This window comes from Manis pentadactyla, chromosome 19 (genome assembly GCF_030020395.1).
Source record: "Manis pentadactyla isolate mManPen7 chromosome 19, mManPen7.hap1, whole genome shotgun sequence".
NCBI lineage: Eukaryota > Metazoa > Chordata > Mammalia > Pholidota > Manidae > Manis > Manis pentadactyla.
The window spans coordinates 11,655,934-11,683,526 of record NC_080037.1 but is presented as its reverse complement, the minus strand read 5'-3'; the positions used below and the strand labels follow the sequence as shown (position 1 = coordinate 11,683,526).

At 38.3% G+C, this 27,593-nt stretch overlaps 1 protein-coding gene across 1 annotated transcript in view; it reads right to left on the bottom strand.

Moving 5' to 3' along the window:
• NUP210L (nucleoporin 210 like) overlaps window positions 1-26,850 on the bottom strand; it is a 78,218-nt gene extending 51,368 nt beyond the window's left edge. Inside the window, exons 1-10 of the mRNA XM_036922278.2 lie at window positions 26,561-26,850; window positions 24,906-25,042; window positions 19,108-19,239; window positions 18,122-18,215; window positions 17,415-17,565; window positions 9,355-9,487; window positions 8,525-8,683; window positions 3,315-3,383; window positions 2,807-2,913; window positions 2,053-2,193 (exon numbers count right to left, since the gene is read on the bottom strand). Coding sequence (XP_036778173.2) covers window positions 2,053-2,193; window positions 2,807-2,913; window positions 3,315-3,383; window positions 8,525-8,683; window positions 9,355-9,487; window positions 17,415-17,565; window positions 18,122-18,215; window positions 19,108-19,239; window positions 24,906-25,042; window positions 26,561-26,832 — 1,395 coding nt within the window. The 5' untranslated portion in view covers window positions 26,833-26,850. The remainder of the gene's footprint in view (window positions 1-2,052; window positions 2,194-2,806; window positions 2,914-3,314; window positions 3,384-8,524; window positions 8,684-9,354; window positions 9,488-17,414; window positions 17,566-18,121; window positions 18,216-19,107; window positions 19,240-24,905; window positions 25,043-26,560) is intronic.
• Window positions 26,851-27,593: the final 743 nt, after the last annotated feature.

Sequence of the window (27,593 nt, the reverse complement as noted above, 5' to 3'; positions counted from 1 at the left end):
GTGAAGAGTATAGTAGATGTCACTTAAAAACTCCAGACCAATTTTGAACTTGATAAATAGTAGGGTTAAGGCAAAAATACCAAAAAAAAAAAAAACAATTTTTAAAGGAGCAAGGGTAAACTCAGATTTTAAAATATAATACTTTTTAAAAAGCAGGATCTGTGGGATTGAACAGTGATTCCATAATGTCATGTTGCCAGAAACGCCATAACAATGGATAAAAAAAAACACTGTGCTTAAATATTGTTTAAAAAACTGGATAGATTTTAATAATGAATATAGATCTATACCTGATCATAACTAATCCAAACACAATTCAGTTGTTTAACAAATATTTATTCAGACCACTGTATGTTGGTCAATCTGTTAGATGTTAGGGCAACAGTCGTGAATAAAGCAGGCATAATCATTGCCCTCAAAGTTTATAATGCGATGAAAAAAGCAAATAATAACAGTAAAATCATAATGAATTTTATGATCTGGGAAGTTCAGGGAGCTCTGAGAACATATGGAATGGTAACAGATGTCTGATGAACTGATGTTTAAGTTGGACCTATATGCTGAGTAGGGAAAAAGTGATGTAGACAAAAGGAACTGTATTTGTTTATAAAAATGAAAATAAACAAATGACGATCACCTTAGAGGCAAAAAAGAAAAAAAAATACGCAAGACATTTCCAGTATGGCTGAGGCATAAGAGAGAGAAAGTAATGTGACCTGAGGCTGAAGAAGTTGTCAGGGTCCAATCATTTAGGCAACAGTCACAAACTCAGATGCCTACAGGTACTAGGTAGGTAACAGAAACAGGTTTACTAAGCTGAATATAAAATAACAGGTGATGGCAGGGAACACAGCAGGTGAAAAGGGTAGTCAAATCACATAGCCACTACCTGTCCCAACTGATCACTGTCAGATTTTCATATCATCTAGAGAATCAGATATCCTGGATTTTATTTGAAATTTGCAAATTAAAAAGAAACTTACATGCCAAAATAAAAAACAAGACTACAAACCAAGATACTCTGCAGGCCACTAGTTTGTAATGTCTGTCATAGAAGGTCATATAAAACCATGTTAAGAAGTTTAAACTTTACCTTAAAATTAATGGAAAGCCACCAAAGGAATTTAAATAGTAAACACATAATAATTTTTGTAGTTTTTGGACTATAATTCTAGCTAGGGCCAATAATGGAGGTAGGATAACCAGTTAAGAAGCTACTGTGAAAGTCTAGGTGAAAGCGGTGGGGATAGTAAGAAATGAGTTCTTCAAATTTTTTGGGGGGGGGGTATCATTAATCTACAATTACATGATGTTTACTAGGCTCCCCCCTTCAACAAGTCCCCCCCACATACCCCTTCACAATCACTGTCCATCTGCATAGTAAGATGCTGTAAAATCACTACTTGTCTTCTCTGTGTTGCACATCCCTCCCCGTGCCCCCCACGCACTACACATGCTAATGAGTTCTTCAAATTTTGTCTTAAACTACTGTGTGAAAGGATAACTGAAGAAAAAGTGGGTTTGGCAGGCTGTTAAAAATCAGATACTTACACATTTTAGAAGCAATAGAAACAGATTCATTCCTTATCCTTTTACCTATAACACCATTTCTGATATTATACTATGTGGAAATTAACCAAAAGGGAAAAAATTATACAAAGACACTCAGTTATATCATATACATTAGTAAAAAACTGGAAATAATGCAAAAATGTTAGCTGCATAGTTAAGTAAATAAATTAGCATATTAACATTTCAGATTTTTAGACTAGAAAATATGTTATGTGGACCTGATGATAGCTGGACATGTGCATATGAAATAATTTTTTAAAGGTCATATTTATACATTACCACAAATATAGATATGTACAATAATGAAGATCAGAACAGAAAATTTACAGAAGTATAAATTATTGAGTGTACTGTTTATTAGTTTCTCTTTATTCTTGTGAAAGATAAAGGTGGGATGCCATGTATCTGCCTGCAAATCAACAAGTTGGCCAAACATCGTCAGTGTTCTTAGGATGCAAAGACTGTTCTTTTAATTCCTACCTGGTAAATGATGGAATTCAGGGATGCATTTATCACCACAACACCATCTTTCACGGCTTTTACTACATGGTAAGATCCATTCATAGTAGTTAGCTGCTCTTCAAAGTACTCCGTTGGGAACTGGCAGATAATCCTAAGGTTCTGAAAATTAGCCCAACCCAAAGAGATATTTTTTTCCCTAAAGCCATCTTAATTACAAAGCATTTTTTTAAAGTGCAGCTATGCATTCTGGAGATAAAGAAACAAAAACAAAATCTTTGCTCTCCCCATGACAATTCTAAGGTGGAAAGATGCAATTTTAAATGGTACTAGTTTTTGAAAGATCATTAATGGCAAGTAATCAGAAATGGGAAGTCAAACTTGGTGTAAATGTTAGTGGAAGTTCTGCCATTCTGTAAGTTGACAATTGTCAGGAATTAAAAAAAAGGACACTGGCAAGTGAGTACAACACTTTACATCTGATGTTCACACTATTGCTCTCATCACTACAAAACTGTGGCAAACACCTGTGAAATGACATTGTAGAATGAGGATCCCCTCCAAAGTGTTATCACGGGTGCTCTCTCCAACTCTTTTCTATAATTCTAACTGAATTAGACAGAACTATTTAATAATAATAATAATAAAGTAGTAACTTGCATTTCCAAAGGTAAATATGGGAGAAAAAGAAAAATAAAGGCTTCTAGCCAGAAAAATGGTCCACTTACAGATTCACACATACAAGGGATTAGAAAAATACAAAACAGAAACTCACATCTGAAATATAGACTTTTGTGCTGCTTTTATCAAACACTTCTACTGTAATGACATACACCTGTCCCACCTCTAGACTCCATCGATCTCCAGGTTGGACTGTGAAACCTAAACACAAATCAAGAAACAAAATACTAGAAGAGGCCAACATTCTCCTACAATGAATTAAAAAATACAAACTTAAAAAAGCTATTCAAAGAACAAAACTCACTAACGGATGGAAATACTTTCTAAAGTAGATCCTTTAGTTCCCTCTATCAATGTATATAATAATTTGGGTTTCCAAAGATCCTGGCGTAATTTAGCCCATCTCAGATATAAGGAAACATTCTCACTTCTATCTGTATAGAAAGACAAACCACAGTTTCACCCACTCCTTATGATCTGGCAAGATTTTAACTTCTTTAAGTCAGACTCATTTTTCATATGGTTATGGAGGTAAAGGATGGTTTTTAATGCTGAAATAGGTTAAGCTGTTTAGCTTCTTAAAAATCATTATCTAAAAATACCTAGAAATCCAGGCTCTACGACATATATGGTGCAATCTGGGAGTCCAGACAGAGATCGCATATGGACATCTTAATTTTTGCTTAAGGAAATCATACGAGCTAAAGTTGGGTGAACAGAGAAATGTGAGCTACCAAAGGAAAAAAATAATAAACCCACAAACAAAAATTCCACCTTATATTTTCCTTTGGAAAACAACAACTTAAATATGTACACTTCTGAGAAAAGTCTGAGGGACCCAATCACCACAGGACTCAGTTATTCTCGAACATCAAATTTGAGGAAAATGGAACGAGGGAGAAAAGATCATGCCCCATGCTCCTAATATTCATTTAGCTGCAAAACCCTTTCTCCAAGTAAATCCTTACATAGGAGCCCCTCAGGGAAACCTGGGCAGAGTGGCATTGCTCTGGCTGAAGGGATGAACAGTGCTGACGGAGCAGGAAGGAGGGGAACAACTTGCCATCCAGCCAGCAACTTGCCTTGTGCTCTGCAGTTTTAAAAATCACAGTTAAACAGACAACAGACTGGTGGCTACCATAGGGGAGGTGGGTGTGGGGTACAGGTGAAATAGGCGAAGGGGATAAGCGGGTACAAAATTCCAATTAATATATTAGTGATGGGAATGAAAGTATAGTATAGGGAATATAGTCAATAACTTCAATATCTTTGTATGTTGAGAGATGGTAACTACACCTACCATGGTGAGCATTTAGTAATGTATGTAATTGTCAAATCACAATGTTGTACACCTGAAACTAGTAGAATATTGTATGTCAATTGTACTTCAATTAAAAAAAAATAATAATCACTGTTGATTTTCTATCACCTACAGCAAATCTTTAATACCCAACTGTTTTCTCTTTGCCACTGAAGATACTTCTAGGTCATCCATAAATCAAACTACCCCCTATACCCTTCAGTTAAATTCTAGTATAAATACAAAATTATTCTGTTAGAGGTCTATGCAGAATCTAATTGGGAATATACTTTCCCAATATTTCCTCTCAAAAATATACTACATTCAAAAGCTGAGAAGAAATATGTAACTGAGATGAATGAACAGATAACACTCATTAATTCAGAGTACACTAATTTAGAAGTTATACCAATTCAGTCATGCACTAGGCTCCACTTTGTCACTATATTATCTATAGTGAAAATGGAAGCAAAACAATATTTAATCTACTTGGGGGATCAAACTTAAAACTGCTTCAATACTCCAAATGACCTATTGATTTACATATAACTGATATGCTAATTAAAGATTACTTTTGTCTATTCATTAAAGCAAATCTTTTAAAGACTGTATAGGCAACTCTGACAATCTAGGTTTGGTTCTGATATGCACTCTAATATAATATTAATAAAATATAAGAACTAGAAGGAAGTTTAGAAATACAACATCCCCTTCATTTTACAGATGAGGAAAGAGATCTCAATAGGTCTCTAAACCATTTCATTCCTCCATTATCAGAATAAGATAGCTTCCTTCCACCTAATCCTTCCACCTGTGCTGACCCTCATTTTCTCTTGCCCCTCAGAAACCTTGCTCCCTCAGCTGGCCTGCTTTTTCCCCATATCTCTGCCATGTCTCACTGTTTAACGTAGAGACATGTTCAAGTTTCTCTTACCTTAAAAATGTTCTCCCATTTATTTTAAACTTCGACCTTGCGTTTTTCCTTCTTTTCAAAACCAAGCTGTTTTTACTGACAAAGTTACCCAAGACTTCCTACTTCCTACAGGCTTTCAGTCTTTCTCTCTCTACCTGTTTCACCTGAGGAACATTCTCTTTGTAAATTCCTCACTTGGTTAGCATGAAACCTCTCTTAGCTTTTGTACTCCTAGCAAACATTCTTTCTGGGCCTCTTAGAAGGTTCCTCTTCTTCCATATGAACCTTAAAAGTTGGCATGACATTGTTCTGTCTTTGATCCTCTTCCCCTCTTTCTATATATACTCTCCCTAGGTGATTCACTTCAGTTACCACCTGTGTGGACACTGGTATCTCTCAAATATCTATCTTCATCCTGAAAATTTCTCCTTCAGATGCATAACATAAATGTCTGCTTGGGCATCTATCCCACAGATACTTCAAATCAGTACGTAGAAAACTAAACTAGTTTTCTTTTTCCCTGCTTCTTCTCTTATATTACCAATCTCCGTGAACAGTCTACCAGCCACCCTAAGCCAGGTGCTGGAACAAATTATGAATAGTTACCATCTATGCCCTCCAGAAAGACATATAAAAAGATAATGTGCATTTTAATATTTACTACTTATAAATAAGTAATAAATGAACTGAGATAAAAAAAGAAGATAATGTAAGTCAGCCTGAGGAATTCAGGGAAGTGCCTGACACACAGCTGGGGCTTAATAAATACTGAACGACTTAGTTTATTTTGTAGGCATTATTGTATTTTTTGACAAATGTCCTAGGCAACTTTAAATGACTACACAACTTTGGACCAAAAACCCTCCTTAATATGTTTTAGACAAATAATATAAACAGCTAATGAACATTATTGTACAAGAAATACCATACCTTAATTGCATCAAAAAGAATACCAAGGAATAAACCTAACCAAGGAGGTAGAAGACATTTATTCTGAAAACTGCAAGAGACTCATGAGAGAAATGAAAGAAGACACCAATAAATGGGAATCTATCCCATGTTCATGGATAGGAAGAATTAATATTGTCAAAATGGCCATCCTGCCCAAAGCAATTTACAGAATCAATGCAATCCCTATCAACAGCATTTTTCAATGAATTAGAACAAACAGTTCTAAAATTCATATGGAACCACAAAAGATTCTGAATAGCCAAAGCAATTCTGAGAAAGAAGAACAAAGCTGGGAGGATTATGCTCTGTGACTTCAAGCTCTATTACAAAGTTACAGCAATTAAAACAATTTCGTAGTGGCACAAGAACAGACCCATAGAACAATGGAACAGAAGAGAGAGGCCAGTTACAAACTCATGCACATATGGTCAATTAATATATGATAAAGGAGCCATGAATATACAGTGTGGAAAACACAGCCTCTTCAGCAACTGGTGTTGGCAGACTGGACAGCTGTGTGTAAGAGAATGACACTGGATTATTGTCAGACTCCATACACAAAAGTAAACTCAAAATGGATCAAAGACCTGAATGTAAGTCATGAAACCATAAAACTCTTAGAGGAAAACATAGGTAAAAATCTCTTGAATATAAGCCTGAGCAATTTTTTCCTGGACACATCTCCTTGAGCAAAGGAAACAAAATAAAAAATGAACAAGTGGGACTACATCTATAAAAAGCTTTTGTACAGCAAAGGACACCATCAGCAGAACAAAAAAGCATCCTACAGTGTGTGACTCATCTGACAAAGGGTTAACATCCAAAATATATAAAGAACTCATAGGCCTCAACACCCAAGAAACAAATAACCTGTTTAAAAAATGGGCAGAGGACCTGAACAGACACTTCTCCAAAGGAGAAATAAAAATGGCCAACAGGCACATGAAAAGATGTTCCACATCACTAACCACCAGGGAAATCAAATTAAAACCACAATGAGATGTCACTTTACGCCAATTAGAATGGCCAATATCCAAAAGACAAGAAACCACAAATGTTGGCAAGGATGAGGAGAAATGGCAACCCTACACTGTTGGTGAGCATGTAAATTGGTGCAACAGCTATGGAAAGCAGTATGGAGGTTCCTCAAAAAACTAAAAGTAGAAATACCATTTGATCCAGTAATTCCACTTCTAGGAATTCACCCAAAGAAAACAAAATCCCTGAGTCAAAAAGATACGTGCATCCCTATGTTTATCGCTGCACTAATTGCAACAGCCAAGATATGGAAGCAACCTATGTGCCTATCAATAGGTGAATGGATAAAGAAGATGTGACACATATACACAATGGAATTATTCAGCCATAAAAATAAAATAAATCTTACCATTTGCAACAACATGGATGGAGCTAGAGGGTATTATGTTCAGTGAAATAAGCCAGGCAGAGAAAGACAAATACTGTATGACCTCACTTATTTGTGGAATATAAAAACAAAGCAAAAAAAAAGAAAACAGAAGGAACCAAACAGCAGTAGACTCACAGACACTGAAAAGTGACTAGTGGTTACCAAAGGGGAGGAGTTAGGGTGGGTGGGTAGGGAGGGTGAGGGCGATAACCAACACAAGATTGTTCATAGATGATACTTCAGTTAAAAAAAGAAATACGGCACCTTTCAAGCCTAATGGGCTCTTACTCAGAATAAGCTTACTAGGCTTACAGTAAATTACACCCTCCCTTACTCTCCAACTCTATTACCTGTCCTCCATCTTCCCCCTGCTTCTCTGTGCTGCAGCCTGTCTTCCTTGCTCTTCTTTGAACATGTCAAACACGCTCCTGTTTCAGAACCTTTGCAATTGTTACTTCCTCTTCCTGGAGCTCTATCACCCACATACGTGCCCAGCTCATTGCTCCAATCTCACCTTATCGAAGAGAACTTCCCTAACTACCCTGGGTGAAATAGCAGTCTGTAGCCCAGTGCTTAGAAAAAGGTTGAACATATAATAGGGATTTAATAGGTATTTGCTGCATGAGTTAATTTCTTTCAGATTCAAATATTCAAAAATAGGGAATATTTCAAAACCAAATACTGAAAAATGGAATCCAAATGTTTCAATTTTCTGAGAACTTAAATCTTCATTCCATTTTGTTTTCATTGGCTACAATTGAGTTCTATATATTTCTTTGTTCAGTCCTTACAGAGCAGGTTGTGAATCTTAAAATATTACTCTCAACTCAATATAACAAATATTAATTAAGCATCTACTGTATAAAATACCATCTTTTCTTAATTATTAATGTAAAAATTTTTTGTATTTAATATTTAATGTAAAAATAGGAAAGAACAAATTAAATAAAATTCACGCAAGTTCTGACAAACTGTTTTCACCAGTCTCCTAATTACAATTTGATTGAAGTTGCAAATAAGCACTGAAATCACAGATCACAAGTTCCAGCTACTCTTTTCTCTACCTACTGTTAGAAATTATGACAGGAATAATTTATAGTTCTTTGTTAAAAACAAAACACACAGAAAATAAGTGTAGTAGTATTATAATCACTCTTAACAAGTTGTTTTACCAAGGTATATGTCTAGCATGCTAAGGGAAACATAAAGATTGGCAGTTAAAACTTGAACAAAAGGATACTTTTATGAACAAAGACAAGGTTAGTTTGGCCCAGCTGGATGGCAGTCACCATGGCTGTTTCCTCATCCAGTAAAGCCACTTTCCCAGTAAGAGACTTATTATTTGCAATTCTGTGGTCTTGCAATTCCAGTGTATAATGTTTTAGAGGAAATTCCATCTCTGTAAGACATGAGAGATACTTAATGTAACATGAGCAGCCATTCCAACAGATAATGGTGTATTCTTGGATTGTAAGAGGAAAATCAGGAAGCAGGCATTAATGTAAGAATACAATCTACTTCTACTTTCCTTCCCACTATGATGAATTTTTACATGTAGCCATTTGGGGAGGAACACTATATGAGTTTATTACTGGTATTGCTTGTATTCCTGAAAACCAGTGAACTGAGAGTAGCAGGAGGGATTCCCACTAGGTAAGTAAGGAAAGGATTAGTGTTGATGGAGTCAATGTACACTTGATAAACTCAACAGAACTTTGGGGTCAATATTAAGTTTTCAGTTAATGAACTGAGTTTCTCAAGAAATAGCTTTTGTAAAGATAATTCAAGTCCTTTCTGGGCCAATTTCTTCACTTAGCCTATAAAAGCTAATAAATTTTTGGTTGTTTTAATAGAGAATTCAGATGCCTATTGGCCTGGAAGCTAAATAGCTGAATTATATAGCATTAACCTGTTCAAGATATGGGGACTATGTCTGTCCATTTATTAGCTCAAGTACAGGAATGCTTTGTCACAAAATCTAAAAACACAAAGTATTTTGCATACATGCTTCTCTTGTTAGCAGAAAGGATTTGGGAAATGTTTGTCATACAAAAAGGTAAACTACCTTACCTGTCATTCTTCCCTGAACCATTTTTGCAACTCGGTATTTAATATATGCACCTACTAAGAGATAAATGTCATAGGATGGTATAAGAAATATATTCTCCAAAACAAGCAGCCGTATCAATGCCGCTGCCACTTTCTAAAAGAGAAAAGAAAAAAAACAAAGTTTCTGTAGGCAAAATCCTCAAGACCATCTTCCTAGTTAAGAGTTTACTTTATGTTTCCTTTTAAATAGTTTATGATCAAAAAATGTTTTCCTAATTGTAAATCATTATTTCAATTAGGCTTAAAAAGTGATCATGAATCTTAATACTATATTAACCTTCTAAGTCACTTACTAACTTTTTAAGTCACTCAAACTTAGAATAGAAAATGACAGTCTTCTTTAAAATTCGTATGGAACCACAAAAGACCCCAAATAGTCAAAGCAATCCTGAGAAGGAAGAATAAAGCTGGAGGGATTATGCTCCCCAACTTTAAGCTCTACTACAAAGCCACAGTATTCAAGACAATTTGGTACTGGCACAAGAACAAACCCATAGACCAATGGAACAGACTAGAGAGACTGGATATAAACCCAACCATATATGGTCAATTAATATACGATAAAGGAGCCATGGACATACAATGGGGAAATGACAGCCTCTTCAACAACTGGTGTTGGCAAAACTGGACAGCTACATGCAAGAGAATGAAACCTGATTAAAAAATGGGCAGAGGATACGAAGAGACAATTCTCCAAAGAAGAAATTCAGATGGCCAACAGGCACATGAAAAGATACTCCACATCACTCATCATCAGGGAAATGCAAATTAAAACCACAATGAGATATCACCTCACACCAGTAAGGATGGCCAGCATTGAAAAGACTAAGAACAACAAATGCTGGTGAGAATGTGGAGAAAGGGGAACCCTTCTACACTGCTGGTGGGAATGTAAGCTAGTGCAACCATTATGGAAAGCAATATGGAGGTTCCTCAAAAAACTAAAAATAGAAATACCATTTGACCCCGGAATCCCACTCCTTGGAATTTACCCAAAGAATACAACTTCTCAGATTAAAAAAGACATATGCACCCCTATGTTTATCACAGTACTATTTACAATAGCCAAGATATGGAAGCAACCTAAGTGTATCAGTAGATGAATGGTTAAAGAAGAGGTGGTACATATACACAATGGAATACTATTCAGCCATAAGAAAGAAAGAAATCCTACCATTTGCAACAACATGGATGGAGCTGGAGGATATTATGCTCAGTGAAATAAGCCAGGCGGAGAAAGACAAGTGCTAAATGACTTCCCTCATTTGTGGAGTATAACAACGAAGCAAAACTGAAGGAACAAAGGGGAGGGGTGCGGGAGGGTGGGTGGGGAGGGAGGGAGAAGGGGATTGAGGGGTATTATGTTTAGAACACATGGTGTGGGGGATCACAGGGAAAACTGTAGCACAGAGAAGGCAAATAGTGACTCTGTGGCATCTTACTACACTGATGGACAGTGCCTGCATTGGGGTATGGTTGAGGACTTGATAATATGGATAAACATAGTAACCACATTGTTTTTTCATGTGAAACCTTCATAAGTGTGTATATCAATAATACCTTAATAAAAAATTTTTTTTAAAAACTGAAGGAACAAAATAGCAGCAGACTTGCGGTCTCCAGACTCCAGGAGGGGACTGGTGGTTGCCAGTGGGAAGGGGCGTGGAGGGGGTGAGGGGTGTGGGAAGAGGGGGATTGAGGGGTATGTTTGGTGCACATGATGTGGGGGGTCGGGAGGAGGACAGTGTAGCATGGAGAGGGCAAATGGTGAATCTGTGGCATCTTGCACTGATGGACGGTGACTACATTGGGGTGTGGGTGGGGACTTGATAGTATGGGTGGATGTAATAACCACATTGTTTTTCCATGTAATACCTTCATGAGAGTGTATATCAGTAATACCTTAATAAAAAAAACAGAAAAAAAACCATATGATCTAAATTGAATTAAACCTGCCAAATACAATCTATTTTAATTTTTAATATATTTGTGAGTTAGTGCTCCCAAATTTTGGATCATAACATATTTTGGCACTTAACCAAACCCAAACAATTTCTGATTAAATTTTAAAATTATGCAACATAATGTTGCCCTTAGGAATCACTGAGTTGATTTAAGCACAACTCAGTGAAGGTGCCTACTATATAGAGCAATGCGTCCATAATCAGTGTTACTTCTTTTTTATTTTATAATAAGGTCTGCTGGGGGCAGGCATTGTGTATTTTCCTTGGTTCTTGTCCCTGCCACAACAAAGACTTGAAGGGCAGAGACACAGTAGTGAAGCAGAGTAAAGGTTTTATTTAAAGTTACTTAGAGAAAAAGTACAGGTGACCTCAGAGAGAGAGGAGCACCCTGAAAGGTTGGGGGTTCCCCCTTTTAAGGATTTTTTTCAGGAATGTGTCAAGGAGCTAGGGGTGTGGACTTGTTAAGTGGTCTCTGAATGTTTAAAATTAACAACACATGAAATTTACTGTTCTGGTCTCCTTCCAGGATAGCAACTTCCTGGTTTGGGAGCTTATCAATTAAGACTGCTTGCCCAGCCCCCCAAGGTGGGCTGAGTTATTGTCTGTTTGCTAAAGAGTAAGTTAAGAATCTTACTTCTTAACTTCCTGGGTATTAAAATGCAATCTTGTCTTTAAGATGGAATCCTTCCTGCCTTTTACTATGTTGCTTACAGCTGGGCCTGCATGCTAATTTAGTTGCCCAGGTTGCAAATTACTTGATTAGGGCTGAAGGAGAAAAAACAGCATACAGGTAAAGTTTAAAAATAAGCTGGGCCTGCATGATTAATACAATAAAGACATGGGCTATGCTGAAGTACCCTCCTTCATCTGGAGAATATTCCAACATTCCAGGCCAAGTTACTCCTGGCTTTTTGAGCTTTAATTGATGAACTCATTAACTCTGGGTCTTTTTTTGTGGGCTTTCCTGGCCTTATTCTCTTTCAACCCAGGTCATATTAATTTTCCTGCCTAACAGATCTACGCAGTAAACAATCATGAAGAGTCATTCATGATTGGAAATTCAGAGAAGATATCTCAGTGTTCAGGAAGCCCATCTGATCTGAGCCATTTTCCCTCTCGTGCCTCATGAACAGGTCACTTTGCCAAAAGCTTTCTGTGTTGGTCAATCTAACTGCTGCTGCTTCTTTTTTTTCAATTAGGGTGTCATTGACTTACAGTCTTATGAGGGTTTCAGGTAAGCAACATTGTGGTTTCAACATTAGCTCATACTGTCGGGTCCCCCCCAGCACCCCATTGAGGTTGCTGTCTGGCAGCATGGTGGGATGCTAGAGAGTCATTACTTGTCTTCTCTGTGCTGCTGCCTTCCCCGTGACTTACCTACATTGTGTGTGCTAATTATGGTGCCCCTTGGTCCCCTTCTCCCTCCCTCACTTCCCACCTTCCCCAGCCCATTCCCTTTGGTAACCTCTAGTCCCTTCTTGGCCTCTGTGAGTCTGCTGCTGCATTAACATCCTTTTTTAGAAAAGAAAAATGAGATGTGGTAGAAAAATTAAATGGCAGTGAGTAATTTATAAAACTGCAAATGAACATTACAGAGGATCCACTTCTAAAACCAACCATGTTCCTTAGCATTAAAATTCTGCCCCAAGAGGTAACTTTTACCCTAAAATTTTAAATACCTTCAATACTAAGGGCTCCAGAGGCAAAAACTTGCCATACACTTCTCTTGGACAAATGTGTGTCACTTATGAAAGTACTGTGCCAACTCCGCCGGATTGCGAGCTCATGTCTTCTGTACTTGCTCGCTCCCTCACTGGATTTCACAGATCTGGTAAAATTCTCATGGACATTAAGGGAGCACTGATTGGGCCTGGGTCTCCTTTCATAAATTAAAACCAAAAGAGACCTGGTATCTCCCCACATAGACCTACATGCTTTACAATGAGCAGCCCTTGTTATATTCTATCACGTAAGAGCTGGGAAAGGCTGAGAGTTCAACATTTTTATGTAAACCTGTCTAGTTTCATAATAAGAAAAAGCACTTAAATTTTTAAAAGAGAAAATCTAAGCAATTCCACAGGAGTGACAAAACACCTCAAGTAATGAAAGTGTGGCAATTAATTTTCTTCTTAGATTGTTCTTCTTTCCTGATATATAAGGTTTCTTAGACACTTTTAAGTGTTGAAGGTTATCTCGTTTCCAGGAGAATGAAAATATACTGCAGTCAATTGATTTACTTAATTTTGTGTTTCCTATTAAAAAAGGCTAGTGAACTGGAGGCCACTAAGTTACTTGAAATTCTGTAACTGACATCTGTTATCAGCCCCTAACTTGCCTTGTTTCCTAATATTTACCTTTTAGAAATCATACCTCAATCATGTTTCTAGGATCCTGTAAAGCAGGGTCTAGAAACATGTTCACACGACACCCACAGAGACAAAAACACAAGGAGAGAGGGAGCCTCAGAAGAGGGAGATGTCCGGGCCCTGGTGGGCAGCAGTGGGCATCCCTGAAGCAGAGGAAAATGTTAAATCAGGAGATAGGGCCTCAGCTGGGATGGGTCCCAGCAGCTCTGCCCTGACTGGCCCTCATACACAGAGAGGGGCCAGGCCTGGTCCTGTGCTGTCACCCAGGTTGGCTGCTGGGCCAGGTGGGCCTAGAGTGTCAGAGCTCCTGGCTGGGATCAGCCTTTCCCTCCTGCCCCGTGTGCCTGTACAGGTGACATCACTTCCTCCCTCAGAGCAGGTAGGGAGAGCAGTGCTCTAGAACCTGGCTGGCCTCCCCTCCCCCACCTAGCTCACCTGCCCTATTATTAGGGCCCCTGTTGCCCTTAGCGAAGGAACTCTGCAGGGCTCTGAGCCGTCCCCTCTGACCACAGACACTGGCACTCCGAGGCAGAGCTGTGGAGCCCCCGCAGCCATGAGGGCCTGCTGCTTGCCACCAGACTCATGTGCCAGCTGATCCTGGAGCACCTGTGGGGGGCTCTCCTGGTGATCACTGAGAGCAGGGGATGCCTAAGAGGACTCCTTGGAGTCCCCTGGAGGACGCTGGCATGTTGTGTGCGGATGCTTTTCATGGTAAGGACAGCATGGAATTCATGATGCACCAAGGCTCAGGGCAGAAGCTGTTCTGCCGCCATGAAGTACCTGGAAACCGTGGTTACACTGCAGAATGAACGACTCCAACCGATGACACCAGCAGGCCACCTGCAGGGGAGGCCAGTCTTCCCACCCTACAAAGCCTGAGCTTGGCAGCAGTGACCACACACCTGAGACTGTCCCTTCAGATCACTCTGGGCCTTCTGGCAAAGGGATGGGGGAGCCAACCTCCTACACTTTCCAAGGGCACTGATGAGAAACTGACCCTCAGGGCATCACAGAAGGATGGAGAACAACTTGGGAAGAAAATGCTGGATGATTGGAAAGGAAACACTGCTTTTCCAGAAAGGGCAGAAGTCCTTGCCCAGGAGACATCGTAAGATGCAGGCAGAAGCTGAAGAAAAAGGAGTGGGACAGGGAAGGACTGTTGGGGTCGAACGCATGTGTGGAGCAGGACCTGAAAGAGGGAGTCAGCCAACTGCTGTCAGTGGCTGAGACCCTGCTCCATGCCGTGCCCACCCTTGCACCCCCGAGACATCATCTGGATGGCAGGAGCCTGGAAGTCAAGCAAAAGCAGGAACTGGGAAACTGCAAACACCCTGTCCCCCGGTCAGAAGTGGCACTGAAGGCTGACATGCACGATGCTGACTCCCCTGTGTCCCCTCAAAGTCCTGAGAGAACCAGATCATTGAGGGAACAAAAGCAACTGAAAGAAGAGCTGAGAAAACAGCCGCCCTCCAGGCAGAGGAAACATCTCTGAGGTGTGAAATCCTACAGCTGGAAAATCAACTACTTCAGCTGAAGCTCCAGAATCTGCTTGAACTACACCAAGAACGTACCATGCAACTTGAGAGCCAAATCGCTAAGGAGGAAAAGAGGTGTGCAGAAATTGAGAAGAAACTGATGGACTTGTGCAGAAACTGGAACTCCGAGTTGCAGATTCTCCAGTTGGAGTTTCAGATTCTCCAGCTGAGCAACAAGATAGCCAAAGACACGGGTAAAGAATTGGAGAGAACCAGGTCCTTCTACCAAAGGGAGTTCCTCTTGCGTGAGAAAAGGGCTCAGAAAAGCTGGGAGGCAGCTGTGCAGACTGAGAGAGACCTCATGAACCTAAGAAGAGAAGGCGACCGCATCAGACAAATGCTGGCCGACGCCCAGGCCCACCTGCAGCCTTTCCCAAGTGGCCCTTCTGCTCCTGTTGCTCCACTTGCAGCCCGCGGAGGCCACAAGCTGTCACGGGATCCCCTGAATCCTCAGGCCCCCCACCCAGGAAAGAGGAGGGTGTCACTGTGAGGGCTCAGGGAGCAGGGGTGACCTGCCCGCAGCCATGGCACAGCTCTGCAGCTGTTTCTGTCATTAAACTAATTTTGATTTCTTTTAGGTTTAGCTACTGTTATTTAACTGATACTACAATTCCCTTATCCAAGTAAGCATAGCATTATAATTTTAAGAGTATTTTTCAAATAAAGTTTCATTTAATATAAAAAAAAAGAAAATGACAGTCTTCTCAAGTAATGACTCTGAAGCATCTTACTACACTGATGGACAGTGACTGTAATGAGGTATGTGGGGGGGACTTGATAATGGGGGGAATCTAGTAACCACAATGTTGCTCATGTAATTATATATTAATGATACCAAAATTTTTTTTAAGTAAAAAAAAAAAAGAAAATGACAGTCTTCTAAAGAAGAATAGGTAAGTGAAAAGGCCAGTATACTGAAATGAGAAAAGGTAAGACTTAACTGTATGCCACAGAAATTCTTTTAACCAACCTCCAGTGAACTGACTTTCCAAATTAAGTTACTTTCTAACCTCTGCTGAACATGTTGGTTGATTTTCGTGATAGCTTAACCCAGCACAAGGTTAGGTGGCTGCTCTCTAAGATGTCCACAGTTGTTTCCTGCCACTTGAATTAAAATGCTTACCAAAAGCCGTATGTTTTCCCCAAACCTATCTATGCCAATTGCACTTTTAATTATGTTTATTATATTTATATGATATTTAAATATATCAAACGTGTTTGATTATAATTACATTTTAAAAATTAACCATGAATGTGAAAAGAGACCTGTTGTTTCTATAAAAAAATGTAAATATTTGGAAAAGAAGTTAAAGGTAAAATAGTAGGAGACTCATAGACACTGAGCAGTGACTGGTGGTTACCCTGGAGGAGTGGGTGACTGGGAAGGGTGAGGGGGATAAAAGGCACAAAAATTCTCAATCATAATATATGTTGGTCATGGGGATATTAGTACAGCATGGAGAATATAGCCAATGATCCTGTAACATCTATGTTGACAGATATTAACTGCACTAATGGAACTGTGGATTTAATAGTATGGGTAATAACTGTTGAACCACTGTATTGTAAACTTGAAAACAATATAAGACTGTGTATCAACAATGCCTGAATAAAAAATTAAAAAATAAAACAAAATAAAAAGGTAAAACCAAAGAAAAAAAGAAGCTAAAGGCAAGCTGCTACAATGTGGTGCTATTAGGTATAGGTGAGAAATGTAAAAGATTGGGAAAAAATCCTTGAAAAATATAAAATTTTGCTCTTAAATTGCTTCACATATCTAATTTTTCACTTGACCATAAAATGAAATGAAGAGAAAAAGGAACTAGAAGCTGTAATTGATATAAGAAAGAGCAGGTCTATTTCTAACAGTAAACTCATAGTCAAATAAAATTCTTGGGCCTACGTCAAAGGATTGGTGAACAAAACCCAGTTACATGTTTTAGAAGGAAAAGCCAGTTGTAATTGTAATTGTAACTAGGTAATAACATGATTAAGTTTTTTAATGTTTACCCACTTCAAATGACTTTTTCAATTAAATTGCCAGCTGTTCACCCAAACTATATCATCTTCAAGGACTTCTACTATAGACTAAACGTAAGAAACTATTTTGTATAGACAAGACTATTAAATGAAAGATCATAGCACAGATTTTTTACCTTATAGAGTGGTTCATAAATTCGAACTTTTACAACAGCAGCACCAGTTCTAATCCCAGACACCAAAATCCTATCTCCTTGTTTCCCTTCTTTTTCCATCTCAGCTATATAGAGTGGGGGAGAATATTCTGCTTCAGAATACTTCAGAATCCTAAAAAGAGAAAATAAGATTTGTTTCTAGTAGAATCAAACAATTAGTCTTCTTCCAAAAGGTTCTGAGAGACATTAAACATATTTTCAATGCCTATATACATTAAAACGTTTTAAAATTTGTTTTCCACAGGACTAGGCAGAGCAAAAGTATTTAATGTGCCTCTGGCTAAAACTGTTGTGGAACTAAAACACGGATTGTCTGAAAGCTATTTCTTGGTAGGAAAGGCAAAATTTCATTCTATTACCCACTCATTGTATATCAGTATGTGCAGATAGCTTGAACAAAACTGCCAGAAGATACACTTAGCTCAAATAATTGTACAGGCCTGAGCTCATGAATGTCTCTGCAGTGGCTCAAATTAGACTATCATAGTACCTACATCCATACTGTATGTCATTCCATCAGAGATATTTCCCCCTGGTAAATCTATTCCAAAAAGAAATTCAGACAGCAGGATTATCAAAGCCCAAACAAATGGCTGCTGTTCAGTGTGCCACCCAAAGGCAGATGTCTCCTTCAAAGTCAGATGGTTCGTGGTTGATTTAGAGGTTACCTAATTTTGCTAGACAGTTCTTCTCTTGCAGATTCGTTATCCTGGGCAACGCTCCACTCAAACATCATCCCTGCTAAACTACTAAAAGTATTTCCTGTAGAGCAAGCCAAAAGCAGACAAGACAGAATCACATATTACAATATATTCAGGTATCTTTAACAAGAAAGGGAAACCTAACTAGAAAATTATTTTTAGTCTTCTTTTCATTAACAAATAGAAGCACTCTCACTAATGAATTAAAACACATATGCAGGAAGATCCTTACACAAACAATGTTCTTGATGCATAGGCTTTCTAAAAGTAAAAAGGACTCAAGCTAACTTCTGGTTGACAAAAATTATGCCACTCTTTCTGTTCCTTTCTACCTAAAGGCTACCTGATGGCCTACTTCAGGCATGCCTAAATCCTGGTACTGTTAATAAAAAGTTTTATAAAAACTAGATTCCAGAACATTTTCTAATACAGTCACCTTTCAGATTTTAAAAATTGCTCTTTACTAGTTTACAAAGAAAGAGGCAATAAATTTAAATGTTTTAAATATAATATAATATTAGTACATTATATTAAAGGCAATATAAAATCAGTCCCCAAAAAGATAAAGTTAAAATTATAAAACTTTTCATAGGTTTACATTTAATTCTCCTGGTCTATAGAAAGTGGACTGATCAAAACAGAGCTAGCAAAAATTCCAAAAAAGTTTTTAATTGCTGATGGTGACCAACAACAGAAACTCAGTGGCAGAATTTGGATATTTAAGAAAGCTTCTGAGATAACCAGCAATGAAATATAGAGAAAAAATTGTGAAAGTATATAGCCAATACATTAAGCATATTCAGAATTATTAATTCCTCACATACATGAGCTTCATATGAGAAATATTATTTCCAATCTACTTCTATCTCTCAACTTGCTGTTTCCATGTGCTAAACACAAAGGAGTATTACTTTATTTTAGGTAATTCTGTGGAATCCTCTGAAGTTCTTTACCTTCAGCATCCAATGCCCTCACCATCAGTTCCAGGGGTGAGTCATCTACACAGAGCTCCCGGGTTCGAGATACAATTTCAATGCTGTCTATCACATCAACCTTAACATCACAGCGCAGTTCATGGTCAGTCACTACAACGAACCCAAAAACTGAGAATTTAATTCAACAAGTTATGAATCTATTGAATGTTTCAAACACTCTGAAGCTTATTCTAAATATTATGAAAAAGAATGGCTGTTAGAGTTGCTGTGGAAAAAAACTGCATAATGACAAAATTTAAGAGCTTCTGTTTATAATAGGAGATACTAGACCAGTGGTTCACCAGTTCTGATCTATGTTTTCATTTATTCATGGAAAAATGAGAAAAGTAAGAATTTTTAAACAGTGAGTGATAAAATTGTGTTCACTTTAAAGGAATATATTTTGTCCTTATATTCTATCTTACTTTTGAAATGTTAAAATGTATTTTCTTTTATGAAATTAATTGCAGTAGATTTTCTAAAATGTATTTATTTAGGAAAGTAAAAGAGTGGAAACCATTCATTAGTCCTGCTAATAAATTCCTCTCTTGTGCTCCTTATTTCTTCCATTTTTTTTCTGGACCATGAGATTAAAAAACGTGGGAACCATATGTGAGACACAACCAGAGTTCCAGTTAATATAGCCATAATGAAATTCAGAAACACAAACTGAAACAGTACAGAATAAAATGAGGATGAAATAAAATTTGTTTGGTACTATCTGTTAAAAATACTCCCACCTATCACATTACTGTGTGTCAGGGTACTACCTACATAGTCGCCCCATTTTGCTATTGTAACTATATATTTTTAGTCTTAGCTTTATCTACAAGAAACAAAAAGCAAAGTAACTACCACTACAATACCCAAAGTTTCCAATGGGCATCTGGGGTAAACTCTACCCCTAGCTGTGGATCTGCTTTTATGGAATTTTTAAATCAAAAGAGAATGTTAATCTGATATAATACAGGAAAATGCCTCTCAAAAAAAGGCTAAGAAACATGAAAATATGATATCTAAGGAAAAGCTATACTTCCTTTCACAAGAAACAAAAACTGAATCAATCATCCTGAAACTACTGTATATTTACACTATGGTTAAACAAATAAGTAAATATATTATAGATAATGAGTGTCACATTTCTCTCTGCCAGAAAAAGAAGTTACCCTATGGTACAGGATTACAACTAAATATATCAGTATGAGCTCATGTGCTTTTTTAATATATATGCAGATAGACAAAGAAATAAATATGAATATGTGTATCTACTTGAGTTAGTACATACACATATACTTCCTAGCACTACCTGCTGAAAGGGCCTTGAAGCAGTGATACTCCAGTAGCAGTGAGCACACAAGCACCCAAATCTTGGTTTCTAAATATAGTTCTCCCACGAAGAGAATCAAGACTCCTTAAGGAAATGGCTGGTGGGGAAAAACACAAGCTCGGCCTGGCTCATCTTGCAGTGCCAAAAAAAGTACTAAAATTAATTAATTAATTAATTAATTAATTAAGATGGGGGCAAGCCCAAAGGACACAGGAGTCAACATGAAAGAACTCTCAAGGGCCAAAGCTAGAACTGGAGTCAGCAAAATAAATTACAATAGTATTGGATTATAAACCAAAAACAAAACAAATATTCATGAGTCCACACTTGTACAAATCATGAATGAATAAACAAATAACTAAGAAGCAATTTGTAAGATTTTTTTCCACACACAAAAAAGGAGAATATCAAAAAAATATCAAACACTTATGTTTCTCACAGAAAAGCACTAAGTGTAGAAGGAATGAGGGCAATGGAAAACCGCTGTTACAGCTCCATAGTAATAATCGCTACAGGCAAGGTACATGGAAAAATGCTAAAATTAGTGAGTGAGACTTTCAAGAAAAACAGTATCAAAGTATCTCCCCCAAATATTTATTAGTTATTGTGGTGGTTTCAACCAATGGTCACAAATTCTTTAACACTACTCCTTCCAGTAAGTGAAGCTTAATTTCTCTTCCTTTGAATAGGGGCTGAACTTTGTGATCATTTTAAATGAATAGCCTAGGGAAAGAGAAAGATGGTAACTTTACAGCGGAGAAACCTCACAGCCACTACCTTAACCACGTGATCAAGGTTAACATCACTAGGGATAAATCATGTGGATATCATGTACCCCTTGACATAATGCAATGAAAAGAGCTTTTGATTTCTAAGGCTTTCTGCCTGAAAATCTATAACCCAGTCTAACCATGGGAAACCAACAGACAGACCCAAATTGAAAGACACTCTACAAAAGAGTTGACCAGGACTCTTTGAAAGTGTCAAGGTCATGAAAGACAAACACTGAGAAACTGGCACAGATCAGAGGAGACTAAGGAAACATGCTTAGTGAAGGACAACTTAGTAGTTATGTGGTGTTTTGGATTAAATCCTAGAGCAGAAAAAAGACATTAATGCAACATGAGAGGAAACTATGCAAAGGGCATGTGGGAACTCTGTATTATCTTCACATCTCTTCTATAAATCTAAATCTATTTAAAAGTTAAATGTTTAAAAACTAAATTAATCTTCTACTTGATTAATATTTAAATGAAGACCAGAGCTTGATATGTGGCCTCAGGACAAGAACCAAGAGAGTTGAAATATCATCGGATCTGCTGGTAGAATATACCATTCAGGAAGTGTTCCAGGGATGGCAAAGGAAGGGAGGATGAGTTAGGTAATACACACTAGGTAATTAGGCACTGAATAGTCTAGCATGGATTAAGTGGGAAATTAAATCCCTTTATTCTATGGAGAAATGTGTGAGGCAATGGCAAAACAGAAGCAGCTGTGACCTTACATGAAAAATATGAAAGCCTTACACACACAATGACTACCCAAATGACTGACTTCAATAGCAGAAAGCTTTTCAGTACAGGGCTATTGACCATAAAGAAAAGAAAAATTATCTTGGAGGATTTATAAGTAAATTTAGAGTACTAAGGAGAAATATCAAACACTTAAAGATAAAAAGCAACAAATAACTTTGTTAAATAATATAATGAAATTCTTATTTACATGTCCATATTACTTCAGGTATATTTCAGGTCCATACAGGAGTGAGGTAATAAAGAAAAGTGAATGAGGTAGAGAGGAGGCAAGTCAATACAGGGAGATGAAGAAGAAAGGAGAAAACAGTAAGACAATGAAGGTAGAACTGAGAGGACCAAAGGGATGTAAAGCCAGACACTAAAAAGGAACAGAAATGACAAATATTTGCCACCCACCCTGACTCCCATATTTATCCTAACTTCCAAATCAACTCCTCTTTATTATATGATTATAAGCCACCGAAGCAACTCATCAATCACTAAATATTTTCTGATCATCAACGACATGCTGAGCACAGTGCAAAAAGTACTCATTACCCCATTGCACTCTCACCACCAAAATCATGCAATTGTCCAAACCCTTTCTTCATTCTCCATGTGAGCTTTTCACTGAAAATTATGCTTTCATCTGCAAACTCCTCTACCTGTCCTGTACCTAAAATTGAAAGTCCAGATTTCCCACTTACAAAAGGCATATTCATGTATTCATAGACTATCTCTGGAAGGATAACAGAAAAGTGGTTGCCTCTTGCAGAAATGAGATTAGATTTATGATTCACTCAATAACCTTTTTTATAGTCTTTGAAGGTTTTACCAAGTGGAGGTAACATCTAGCAGAAACAAAACAAAAATCAAAAGAAATCTAGCAGTCTTACCAAATAGAACATGCCCACCTCAAGTCTCTCACCTCTACCCATCATCTGCCCGAGCCACTAATACTTTGCACTACACCACCACCAAAAATATTATAAACAAAATTCTAAGCACTCTAACCAGCCATGGAGTGCTTAAATCTTTTTACCTTTATTGACGCCTTATAGTTAGGCAATTCACTTAATATTTGTCAAACAAATCATTTCTCTTAGGCATGTACTTCCCAAAAAATGTCCCTCCCCTCAACCTCAGAGCATCCATGACCACTAAGATAAGAATGCACCTGGTAGGACACTGAGACTGGCATTTATCATTGGGAGTCTTACCTATGTACACTATTGTATTAATAGCAAAACTGGGGGAGTTAATTTAGAAGATACTTAACTTTGAAATTTATGAGTTAGATGAAATTAAACTGAGAGCCAGATTTGACATTTTCCCTAGCAATTGTGTGAATGAATCTTTTGATATCTGAATGAATTCATGTAGTTAAGAGTAATTGCTCTAAAAATAGCACGTGACTGAGGCAATGCTTCTTATCTGACCTTGGTATCCTTCTCTATCCACTGTAGCTACCCTGCATGACATAGTCCTCAGATTCTCATCTTTGAGACTCTGACACCATAATTCATTGATTCCAAGACACTCATTTAAAAAAATTTTTGAACATCTCTGAAATTGAGATTTTACCTTGTAACTGATGACATCACACAATTGCTGTCAACCAGGCAGCAGTCATGACATGGTTGTCATTGACTGCAGATGTGAGAACATTAAAAGAACCAGCAACCAAACTTGTAGAATGAGAATGACTAGTTGGAAGACAATCTGCTGGACAGCAGTGGAGCACTGTTTTATATCCTAGGAACCAAATGGTTAAGGAGATGGGGGGAAATGTGGTGACGCAGATGTGCAAGGCACCTGTCCAGAGCAGGAGATGAAAACAGTTCAGCTCTATATAACTGCAAAGCTGTATATAACTCTGAGCCCAATACTCAGAGTTTTTAAGTGTTTTTGTTTTTAATTGATTCTTTTAAGAAACACTGCATCACTAACAGTCTGGATGGCACAGAGGAAGATTTTGTGGGGATAAACACAGACATTGACAATTCTCAGTCAAAAAGTGATTCAGATGAGGCAGAATGTTAAGATAGTTTTAGGAATATCTTTACGCATTTTATTTATATTTTCCTCTTTATTAGGCATGAGTGATACATAATAAAAATAACCATCCAATTAAATCAAAGAGTTCTTCAGTAGGTAAAAGTAAAAATTCTGAGTGAAGAAAAGAATAGTTTAGTTTTTCTTTCTTAGTGGTATATAAAAAAATAGCTTTACAATAGATGGTGTCTTCAATTATATGAAATACAGTATTATCAAACACCTTGAATTTCTCTTTAGTAAAATAGTATATCATTTTTCAAAGTATTTAAAAGCCATACAAATATTTCTGGCCTATTAATATGGCAATGAAAGGCCAGAAATTCAGGGATATAGAGCCCTACTTTGATGTTGGATACAAATAGCATTTCTTGAGCTGCTCTAGTCTAAAATAAACTAGTGCCCATACTTCCCAAACTTTAGCATGCATGAGAATCACCCAGAGAACTTGTTAAAACACAGAGCCATGGGCCAACCCCAGAGATTCCTATTCAGCTGATTTGAGATGAGGCCTGCAAATTTACGTTTCTAACAAGCTCCCAGGGGATGCTAATGATGCTGAAAATACAGGTTCACAGACCACACTTTGAGAAGTACTAGTTTTTATACTACCTTTTGCTTTGCTCAAGACCTTAACACCTAAGCTAGTTCCAATAAATACTTCCTTTCTTCAAGCAACTGGAGTTTCCACTCTGTATCAAGTACATGCCAGGGACTGGATATAACAAAAAAAGTAAAGTTGCAGGCTAGGATGCCACAGTTAGGGTTTATATTACAGGAATTCTTTTTTCTCTCTCTTATCATTTGAAGCCATCTATAAATGACATCAGATTATCCTACTCCAGATGAACTGTTATAGAGTGTTTTTCCTTTCTACCTACCTATCTCTCGAGCAAGAATAACACTGCTGAGGCGTATCGGTTGGGTAGATTCAGCAATGAGCACTGCTTTATGGGAACACAAGGTGCCGTTTTCATATAAAGGCTCAACAGTTACTGCATCGTGATGGGTGGAATGCCTGCCAGAATAAAATACTTAAGAGTATGAAATAAGAATGCGAGTTAAAATTAATTTTTGGTGGAACATAGATTTGTTATTTCCATGTTACATACTACCGGCTGTATTAAAGGACTACTTTAAGTAGAAACATCGCTTAGGGACCCAAGATTTACATGGAAGTGACTGAACAGAACCTTCTCCCAATGATGCCTTGTACAAAGTTACAGAAGTATTACATTCCTCCCTCAATATTTAAAATAAGATTGTTACATTCTTCCCTCATGTAAAATAGGACTGATGTATTTTCAATAATGAAAGGGTGGCTTTCTCATACTCTGAGGAATGAGTTTCCTCCAACCATAGAAACTAGGTTGTTAACCTAAGACGGCAAAGTTGCCTACATTATGAGGTGTGAGTCCAACTCAAAATACACATACACACCAAAATAATCATCAATCAATATTTTTGGATGGATAGAAGGAATGGCTTCCAGAGCTAGAAAGATTCCTTGCATCATTCTCAGTCAGGAAATACACCACATTGGGTCATCTTACCAGCCTGATTACCTTACACTTCCTCGTAAAATGGGAGGTGAACTTCTTACCCTCTGAACAAATCTTAGTGCTTTTCTTAGGAGATGGCAAAGGGAATCTACTCCATTTAGGATGAACACTGATACCTTGGAGCCAGCCCAAGGTATGGCTGTGTTAGGTGTGTTAGGTTCCCACACACCTTAGCTAACCACACCAACCGTCTTTGGGGCCTCTCACACCAGAAAATGTCTTTTCATTCTCAGTCAGGAATTCATCCCCTTGTCCTCACACTTCAAGAAGATACCATCATGAAAGGGGGGAAAACATGTATTATAGACAAATCTCATCTCTACCCAAAGTGAATTTTCTCAGTTTACAGGAATTTTACACTTCATGGTCTCTTGGCCTCAGTTCCCTCATCTTTAAAATGAGGGCTAATAGTACTTACAAGACTGTAAAAATTGAATGAGTTAATACATACAAAGTACTTCGTTAAGTACACAGTAATTAGTTGTACTTTTAGACCCCTTCACACTGAATATCCCACCTTATTTAGCGGGGACCCTCACAACTCAAGCCTCTTTGCTCTTAAATAAATTTCCTCAGACCCTGGGAATGCCCTCGCCCTAGTGTTTATACTGGAAGTCTTCAGTTGGGCAGCCACCAATACCTGAGGCCTCTAACACAGGGCTTCCTTGTGCCCCGATGGCTGCTCACGCAGTGACTACCTCTGCCCCCCCACACACACAGTGAAAAAGCCACTCTCGTGTCTTGAGGCCTTGTCATGTAAGTACCCACACATAACCAGATAGCCCACACATCAGGCCCCATTAGGAAGGTCTGGCAGCTCTACCCCGACAGGCAAGGCACCCGCTTCGCTACAGGCCAAGTGACCACACAGCATTCCTGCGGTGATTCACATTGAGTGAACCCCTCAAACACTCTCATCCCCTCTGCGGTGCGGGGGTGCACGTCCTCGTGATCCCCCACCCCCCACCCCTCACCAAGTGTAGCAGCCCCGCTCCGCCTCCAGCAGGAAGGGCACACGGCCAGGCTCCCGGCCAAAAGGCAGCAACACCCGTGGCACATTAAGTTTGTTGGCCAAGGTGCCAAGCAGAAACAGAAGCAGCAACAGGAGGTGGCGCAGAGGCAGGCACAAAAACAGCTTGAGGCCTCGAGGTCCTGCTGCCCCAGAGCCAGTCATGGCGACTGTGGGCCTCAGGTTTCCGCTCAACGCCAGCCACCAACACCAGCCAATCCGCAGGTGTGACGTCATCGGGAGGCGGGACCTTCTCCTGGCTTTGAATTGTGGGAACTTCTGTTCGCTCGTGAAGCCTTTCAGAAGCAAACTTTATGCATAAACCTGGCTACCCACCTAAAACAAGCAGTTCTTTTTACTAGTCAAGAACAAAAAAGTCTAGAGTATTAATTACGTCGTTTAATTTCTTCTGCTACCTTGTGTTTGGCTCCTAGCCAAAAAAAAAGTCTTGGTGGTGGTGGGGCAAAAATTTCTAGTCAGCATTGGTCCATACTTACAAACGGAAAAATTTCCCAGTCGCTAGTATAAATAGCTGGACTTTGTCAAGGGAGCTGCGTCATTTTTACTAGTAAGACAGGTTCATGTCCAGTCTCAAGGCCAGAGTACAGGAAATGCCAGGCACTGGCATGGCGTCTCAAAGACAGCTTTGAAAGCCACCCACCCACACAACCTGTCTTTAAGCAAACAGTCTTGAGACTCAGCACTTCTTGTTAAATTAACTTGTTTTTGCCAAATACCCAGCAAATATCAGCTCAGTCTGTCTCAGGACAGTTTACTTAAGTACCTATAAAAGGCCTGGCACATAAATATTATTGTTAATGTTCCCATTTACCCTAATACATATGATCCTTATTTTACAGATGATGAAACTAAATGACTTGTATCAGGACACATAACTAAGAGTAGTCTCAGAGTAGGGTTTTAACCCAGTTTTGGTCTGCTTCCAAAGCATGAACTCTACATTCAATCTTGTTGCTGCCACCCACAAAGATCTGATT